General features: G+C 37.2%; 1 protein-coding gene across 1 annotated transcript in view; it reads left to right on the top strand.

Moving 5' to 3' along the window:
• The window catches only part of LOC106475828 (Y+L amino acid transporter 1-like), a gene marked incomplete at its 5' end in the record, with an annotated part of 11,068 nt that extends 4,209 nt beyond the window's left edge, over positions 1-6,859 (top strand). Inside the window, 4 exons of the mRNA XM_022379850.1 lie at positions 1,252-1,348; positions 2,843-2,992; positions 5,673-5,850; positions 6,685-6,859. Of these exons, the coding sequence (XP_022235558.1) occupies positions 1,252-1,348; positions 2,843-2,992; positions 5,673-5,850; positions 6,685-6,746 (487 nt within the window). The remainder of the gene's footprint in view (positions 1-1,251; positions 1,349-2,842; positions 2,993-5,672; positions 5,851-6,684) is intronic.
• Positions 6,860-9,620: the final 2,761 nt, after the last annotated feature.

Genomic DNA, 9,620 nt, shown 5'->3' with positions numbered 1-9,620 from the left:
CTCTAATACACTGTGTCAGTCATGCCAATAGATAGCTTTGGGCACACTGTTTCCAATACAGTACGTCAGTCACTGTTGTTGGATTCTAAACACACTGTCTCTAATACGCTGTGTCAGTCACTGTTGTCGGATTCTAAACACACTGTCTCTAATACACTGTGTCAGTCATGCCAATAGATAGCTTTGGGCACACTGTTTCCAATACAGTACGTCAGTCACTGTTGTTGGATTCTAAACACACTGTCTCTAATACACTGTGTCAGTCATGCCAATAGATAGCTTTGGGCACACTGTTTCCAATACAGTACGTCAGTCACTGTTGTTGGATTCTAAACACACTGTCTCTAATACGCTGTGTCAGTCACTGTTGTCGGATTCTAAACACACTATTTCTAATATGCTGTGTCAGTCACTGTTGTTGGATTCTAAACACACTGTCTCTAATACACTGTGTCAGTCACTGTTCTTGGATTCTAAACACACTGTGTCAGTCACTGTTCTTGGATTCTAAACACACTGTCTCTGATACACTGTGTCAGTCACTGTTCTTGGATTCTAAACACACTGTCTCTGATACACTGTGTCAGTCACTGTTCTTGGATTCTAAACACACTGTCTCTAATACACTGTGTCAGTCACTGTTCTTGGATTCTAAACACACTGTCTCTAATACACTGTGTCAGTCACTGTTCTTGGATTCTTAGTACACTATCCAGTACACTGTGTTAGTCACTGTTCTTGGATTCTTAGTACACTATCCAGTACACTGTGTCAATCACTGTTCTTGGATTCTTAGTACACTATCCAGTACACTACGTCCATTATAGTAAAATGGTCATGTTTGCATTATATTTATTATTTCAGTCACATATAGATACATATATAAACGCTACGTCTATTATAGTAAAATGGTCATGCTTGCATTGTATTTATTATTTCGGTCACATACGTAGATAGATACATATATAAATGCTACGTCCATTATAGTCAGATGTTCATGTTTGCATTGTATTTATTATTTCGGTCACGTACGTAGATAGATACATATACAAACGTCCATTATAGTAAAATGGTCATGCTTAAATTTTATTTATTATTTCGGTCACATACGTAGATAGATACATATACAAATGATGCGTCCATTATAGTAGAATGGTCATGTTTGCATTGTATTTATTATTTCGGTCACATACGTAGATAGATACATATATAAACGCTACGTCTATTATAGTGAAATGGTTATGCTTGCAGGATTTTTTTTGTCGGCGCAAGAGAAGGTCATCTTCCAAGCTGCTTAGCCATGATTAACCTGTACCGTTATACACCAGAATCTAGCCTTATATTTTTGGTGAGTAAAACAAGTAATTATGTGCCTTTCATTTTATTTTCTGGAATATGATTTACAGAATTAAAGAAAGCGAGTGTCGCTATTGCTTTTTTTTCATGCATGTTTTGTTTGTTTGTTTATTTTGAACTTTCGCCCAAAAGCTACACGACGGCTATCTGTGCTTGCCGTCCCTAATTTAGCAGTGTAAGACTAGAGGGAAGGTAGCTAATCATCTCCACCCTCCGCCAACTCTTGGGCTACTCTTTTAGCAACGAATAGGGGGATTGACCGTCACATAATAATGCCCTCACGGCTAAAAAGTCGAGCATGTTTGGTGTGACGGGGATTCGAACCCTCGACCCTCAGATTCCGAGTCGAGCGCTCTAACCACCTGACCATGCCGTGCCCCGTGCATGTTTTTAACGAGAGAAATTTGGTTCTTGATATAGTGTAATTCAAGTAAGACTAAAGCTGTAAAACAGTAAAAAGTCATACCTACCAAAGAATGAGCCAACAATGGAATACAGGTCTATAAATCTGGTTGTCTCCGCAGAAAGAAATACTGTTTTTTTTTCTATTGTTTCTTCTTCTTTCTGTTTTGTTCCAAACACTTTTCAATCGATCACCATTCCTTCATTTCTCGGCGGATTAACTTGATACTTGGTAGAGTTATACCTTGGTTTAATACGCACAGACTCCTTTTTAATTTTATTTTTATTTCGACCTTTTTTAAGGATTGTGTGGGGTCAAAGGTCAATAATCCAAAAATTTATACTTTGGGCTCCTGTACGGTAATATTTACAGCAATCAAGATGAAAATTAGCACAAATAAAAATTTTGGGTCAATTACTCAGCCGTATTTTGACCAATTTACATGAAATTTGATACAAAGATTCTTTTCTATGGATCCCACAAACTTATAAACAAAAGTGATGAACTTAGTAATTGTAGGGGGGATCAATATGCCACAAAAAGCATAATTTTAGGGTTTTTTGACATTCACTCCGCCGTATTTCGGCCAACTTACATGGGATTTGGTACAAAGTGACTTTTTTTTTTTTACAGGACCCAAACAGATACATAGACAATTTAGAATTTTGTTTTTTTCATCAATTTTTTTTAGCGAAGAAACCACAATTTTAGGTTTTCGTGAACTATGCACGTGCATGTCAACCAACTTATATGAGATTTGGTATAGGTGCCAAATGTCAACCAACTTATATGAGATTTGGTATAGGTGCCAAGTAGTTTTCGATTTTTCTGTGTTCTTCGCGATTTTTCTGGTGTCAAAATAAGCACGAAAAAAAAAACAGAATTTATTTTTAACTTCATTAGATATATAACTGGTTTTCACGTACACTTTTAATCAAAATGTACCTGGTATTTAATCTCGATGATTCTTGTCGGGTAGGGTTTTTCTTTCCAAAATCTAAATAGTTAAGAAAATTCTTCATTTTCACTTTTACTGGCTCATTATTTTCTTGTCTAAAGATGTAGGAAAATGTTACTTTACAGGGTCTTCTCAGCTTGGCCTACCTGACCACTGTACAAGTCTACACACTTATCAACTACACGGCCTTCAGTGAAGCTCTCTTCGTCATGTTCTCCGTATCAGGGATGCTGTGGATGAGGATCAAATATCCACACTTAGAAAGGCCTATCAAGGTAATGAGGATCAAATATACACACTTAGACAGACCTATCAAGGTAATAAGGATCCAATATACACACTTATAGAGACCTATCAAGGTAATGAGGGTCAAATATTCACATTTATACAGGCCTATCAAGGTAATGAGGATCAGATATACACACTTAGACGGGTTATCAAGGTAATGAGGATCAAATATACACACTTAGACAGACCTATCAAGGTAATGAGGATCAAATATACACACTTAGACGGGTTATCAAGGTAATGAGGATCAGATATACACACTTAGACAGACCTATCAAGGTAATGAGGGTCAAATATCCACATTTATACAGGCCTATCAAGGTAATGAGGATCAAATATACACACTTAGACGGATTATCAAGGTAATGAGGATCAAATATACAACCAGTCAGTAGCACTCTTTAACCCACCATCCACGATAAGGGTTTTACAGTCGCTCTTATAACGCACCTACAACTTGAAGTGCTGGAAATATTTTGTGTTCACTCTGATTCGAACTCGACTTGCCAGTTTTGAAATCCAGAGCTAATTGTGGTGATCTAAATATTGAACGAATGTTGGGTTTCTTGCCTTTGATAACCAACAGGAAAATTCTTTTAGCGAAGGTTTGTTTGCTTCAGAATTTTTTGTTCAAAGCTACACAAAAGGCATAATCGTCTGTAATTTTGAACTAACAAATTAGAGAGAAGGAAGCAAGTCAACATCACCCACCGCCAACTCTTCAGCTATTTTTATCCGACTAGATAGTTGGATTCGAGTGCCATTCGCAAAGCTCACCCATGGTCCCAAAGTTCAGAGAGCAAACGGGCTGCTAACCACGAAACCTCAAGTTCACTGTCTGAACACGCTAAACATGAAGCCTCAGGTTCACTGTCAGAGCAAACTAACCACGAAACCCTAGGTTCACTGTCTGAGCACACTAACCATGAAACCCTTGGTTCACTGTCCGAGCACACTAACCACGAAACCCTTGGTTCACTGTCTGAGCACACTAACCACGAAACCCTAGATTCACTGTCTGAGCACACTAACCATGAAACCCTTGGTTCACTGTCCGAGCATACTAACCATGAAGCCCCAGGTTCACTGTCCGAGCACACTAACCATGAAACCCTAGGTTCACTGTCCGAGCACACTAACGATGAAACCCTTGGTTCACTGTCCGAACACACTAACCATGAAACCTCAAGTTCACTGTCAGAGCACACTAACCACGAAACCCTAGGTTCACTGTCTGAGCACACTAACCATGAAGTCTCAGGTTCACTGTCCGAGCACACTAACCATGAAGCCTCAGGTTCGCTGTCTGAGCATACTAACCATGAAACCCTTGGTTCACTTTCCGAGCATACTAACCAGGTTCACTGTCCGAGCATACTAACCATGAAACCCTAGGTTTATTGTCAGAGCACACTAACCATGAAGCCTCAGGTTCACTGTCCGAGCACACTAACCATGAAGCCTCAGGTTCACTGTCAGAGCACACTAACCATGAAACCCTTGGTTGACTGTCAGAGCACACTAACCATGAAGCCTCAGGTTCACCGTCAGAGCATACTAACCATGAAACCCTTGGTTCACTGTCCGAGCACGCTAACCATGAAACCATAGGTTCACTGTCCGAGCACACTAACCATGAAGCCTCAGGTTCACTGTCCGAGCACACTAACCATGAAACCCTTGGTTCACTGTCTGAGCACACTAACCATGAAGCCTCAGGTTCACCGTCCGAACACACTAACCATGAAACCCTTGGTTCACTGTCTGAGCACACTAACCATGAAGCCTCAGGTTCACTGTCAGAGCACACTAACCACGAAGCCTCAGGTTCACTGTCAGAGCACACTAACCATGAAGCCTCAGGTTCACTGTCAGAGCAATACTAACCACGAAACCCTAGGTTCACTGTCTGAGCACACTAACCATGAAACCCTAGGTTCACTGTCCGAACACACTAACCATGAAACCATAGGTTCACCGTCCGAACACACTAACCATGAAACCCTAGGTTCACTGTCCGAGCACACTAACCGTGAAACCTCGGGTTTCCTGTCCGAGCAAGCTAACCAGGGATATAATTTATACAGTAAACCTTAACTAGGTTTGTTTGGACAAGAACTGCCAGACAGGTTTTGAACATCATATTGATCCCCATGCTGGAGCCAACCAGACGAATGTTGAATGCCAAAACACTGACTAAACAAACTATCTATGCTAAAGATACTTTCCATACGACTTTACATTAGCATGTCTGATCATTGTGCGAAGACAACGCTAATTTTTATATACTTATATATTCTTAAACACACACTTCGCTTTACTAAAGCTACAAGACAGGGTAAGATTTCAAACGTTTCAGAAAACTTAAACTTTGTCGTAGATCAAGGAGCTGTTCAGTGAACAGCGATGGTATTTCAATGGCAGCGTTTATAGATCGAACTACAACATATAGAGGGCGCTTCATATAAATAATTTGAGTTGCGTTAAACAATTAAAAAAAAGTTATCAGAGACTAGTATAACATAGTGTACAAGTCTCTTTCGTAAGAGTAATTATATTTTGTTTGTATTTTATAGATATAAATTTTATAGCTTTAATTATTTTGTATTTAATTCCATTATCTTAGTTCAGTACTTCTGATTAAATTTTCACCTTCCTTCGTCTTAGTTGAACATCCTAGTACCCATCGTTTTCCTGCTGATATGTGGGTTTCTGGTATTCCTCCCTTTCTACGTAAACCCATGGGACACAGGAATGAGTCTCGTCCTAACCCTATCTGGGGTACCTGTTTATTATCTCACAGTTAAGTGGGAGAAGAAACCTCTGCTGTACAGAAGGATAATCGGTAAGTAACGTGTAATAAGAGTACAAATACTATAAAAAAAACAGGGTTGAGTCAGTAATTTCGGCACTAGTTTTTATGGTTTTTTTTTTTAATGGCATAACCCTTTAATGTGATTAAAATATTAGTCAGTGAATGTTCTGAACTTTATATTTATCAATTTTTTTATTTGGATGTTTGTAAATAGATGCTACGTAAAATGTTTTTATATTCAATCTCTTTTTTTTTCTGCACCAGAATGTTAACTAATGAATATTCTGGATCGCATTTTTACATCAAAACGATATCCAATGAATGTTTGGGTCACTTTGTGTTTTAGAACGCTAGCCAATGGTTGCCTTTCAGCAGCAGAGCATTGGCCAATAGACGTTCTAGATCTGATTTGAAGAATTACTGCTTGTCACTTTGATAATCTTTCCACTTGAGTGTTTTTTTCCAAGTACAAACTTTTACATCATAGTTCCAGCTCTTGATCTACTTCAGATCTAATTACAGCCGCGGCTACTGAGGTTCCCCTCTTGTTTGCTTTAGCTTAGTTAGAGCTGAACTTTATCGTACATAATACTATCAATAAATAAACTTACAAAGTTATTCTATGACCTTTTAAAACCTTTAATATTTTTTTATTATGTTGTTGTACAAAATGTCTACTAAAGTAGATCCAAATCCGCCTTTTGTTTACATCCGTTGAAATGAAGTGCGCGCGAATATGCATTTAGATGGTCAGGTCAGACAAAACTGGATATTATTATTATAATATATATGTGTGTGTGATTTTGCTTAATGAGTAGTACTGGAATCACTGAGTAAAATATATTTTATCTGGTTTTATTACAGAAGGGATAACGTATTTTACACAGAAGCTGCTAGTTTGTGTTGGGCAAGAAAAACACGAGTGACTGGAAACAACAACAGCACCAACACCAAACAAAGAAAAAAAATATTATGTTCTATGGAATATTTCAAACTAGAGAAACAATGCCCCAAAGTGTTCCTTGAATGTCCTGTTAGTGGAACATCGGTGGAAGACAACTAAATACTTGTCATATTGATCATGTGATGTAATGTTTTAACAGTCAAATACATGTTCAAAAGCCGCTAAACTGCAAATTGGTAATCGCTCTTGATTTGATATTTTTATTATACAGTCACAAGCGCTATCTGTTAGTTATTTTTTAAACTAAGTGTGTGTGTATGATTGAAAGCTTTTGAACCATTATATATATATTTTTTTTAAATATAAATTAAGATCATTGTTTAAAATATGATCACTAGAGGGCGGTAACATCTGCAAACGAAAGTGTTTAAATATTTGTAATCTTAATAGCTTTATAGTGTAACGCGTTCGTGAAAAATAATAACATCATTATACAGGTGTTATTAACGCATAAATAGCTCTTTTGGTTGGCTTTCAATTTTTTATGGTTGTATGCCATGTGATTCCTATTTTTGTCTTCTGTATAATTTATATAGCTAGATTTACAAGAGCTAACCCTAAACTCTATATGGTATCAATAATTGTTCGCCAGATCATGAACGGACGTCAAAGATAAAAACTTTTTGTTCAGTCAGTTCTTTGACTTTCCTAGTAGTACAGCGAGTTTAATCAAACAACGTAGATAGTGTGGACGTCTATTAAATTTGAATTATGACAGGTTTGTGTATAATTAGGGCTAAGCGCTAGAGAATTTCAAACATTCCATATTTTATATGTGATTGAAACGTTAGAAACCGGGTTTCGATACCCGTGGTGGGCAGAGCACAGATAGCCCATTGCATAGCTTTGTGCTTAACTACAAACAAATCTTGACTTCATTATGGTTTCTATTAACATCTAGGCGAATGTTGCCTAGTGGTTAGCATGCTGAGCTAAGGATCGTAAAGCCCAAGGTTCGAGTTGCACTCTACTACTGTTCTTCGCACTTTTAGCTGTGTGAGCGGCTGTCGATTCCGATATTTAATTGCTAAGTGAAAGGCGCTGCTGTAGAATTGGTCTCTCCCTGGTGAGCACTTCTAAATTAGAGACAACAATCTCTAAACTTGAACATTTACCCATACAACCCCAAGTTACCACTCAGGATGAAAATGCCAGTACCGTTAACATTACATGTTGAAAGGGGGCGGGGGGCAATGCTGTGAATTCGATGCAATTGTTGTTCTTAATTGCATTGCTCACGAAATTGGTTTCCGAATTGCAAAAAGACAATTTTCCTGTTGTATGCAAGTATCCAAAGCTTGCGTTTTACGATTGGAGAACACTAACGTACACCTATACAGAATTGTAATTTTTATTTAAACTTTTAATAGACTTATTATGTCTAGTTCATATTCGTCTTGCGTTCTGTTATTGTACGTCTGGTCTGAAAATTGTTGGACTAGAATCTTTTTATGTATTGCCCCCTGTCTCGGGCCTTAGTTTAAAGTCCGAAATGTTGTCTACCACAGACGAATAAAATAAAAGCAGCTAATACGGAATTCCAGACTTAAAAACAAAATCTAACTGAAATAGTCTTATACAATTAGGTTAACGAGTTTGTAAGTTCTTAAATCGCATTTATTCTGTTTTTTTCTTTGTAGCGATGAAAATGGTAACTTGTTATCATATACATACATAGTATTTGTATATGGTGAATGTTGTTGTTTTTTCCCCACTTTATTGCATTCAACCGTAAAGTTAGTTACCAGAAGATGACATACAGATTTATAATTTCTCGTTAGATAAATATATATATATATGGAAATCTGTTTAATTTAAGTGCCAAAACATTTTTATATAAAACAGAATTTTATGGATATATTATACGTTTGTTGAAAAACGACAGTTTATTTTGCTAAATGTTTAGTAATAATTTATCGGTTTAGTTTACTGGTTTAACAGTCTATCAGTCGGAATGTTTTGTGTCAGAAACGTAATTTATTGCATTGTTATTAAATATAGAAATTAATGAAAACTTGAATGGAATAATTAAAGAAAGTGTGCAGCCCCCAGTAGCACAGCGGTATGTCTGTGGACTTACAACACGAGAATCCGGGTTTCGATACCCGTTGTGGGCAGAGCGCATATAGCCCATTGTGTAGCTTTGTGCTTAATTACAAACAAACAAGGTGTGCAGATATAGATCTGGTTGTACGTTTATGTGGCGTCAGAAACCATCTGATAAACGGGTTGATTTTGACAACCTAGTTTTTAATCTTATATAGGCTAATGTCGAAAATATTCTAAAGTACCGCATTATCAGATTGTTCTCAAAATTTCTAAAAACACTTGAAAAATAAAATTAGCTTGATTGTAACATCATGTAGTTGGGTTTGTAGTGTGTTTATTTTTTATTTCCTTTAAAATAAACAAGCTGCAAGATACCAAAGTGACTTCTTATAGCGACAGCTGATGGTTGATAAAATACTTTACGAAGAACGTCAGAAATTGTGAACGGGTCACATGTGTTGATCCATGAAAATTTTGTAATTTCAGGAATGCACTTCTTTCAATAATAAAAAAATCGTATTCTTCGTCTTGCATTTATAAAACTAGCAGACTGTTGTTCATTTTCTTGTTTGTTTTTCAGGTTTAATGTTTTTCTGACACTTAAATCATTTGTATTTGTGACAAAGCTTCTAAGGTTATCTGCCGCAGCATCCCGTAACCAAGCAGCCACGCTAAGGGATTGACTGTCACTCTTATAATACACCCATAGCTTAAAGTTTCTCTCTAGCAACATAATCCAGGAGGCTCGGCATGGCCAGGTGGTTAGGACACTCGACTCGCAATCTGA

This window comes from Limulus polyphemus, unplaced genomic scaffold (genome assembly GCF_000517525.1).
Source record: "Limulus polyphemus unplaced genomic scaffold, Limulus_polyphemus-2.1.2 Scaffold9239, whole genome shotgun sequence".
Lineage (NCBI taxonomy): Eukaryota > Metazoa > Arthropoda > Merostomata > Xiphosura > Limulidae > Limulus > Limulus polyphemus.
This window is presented reverse-complemented; position numbering and strand designations above follow the sequence as displayed.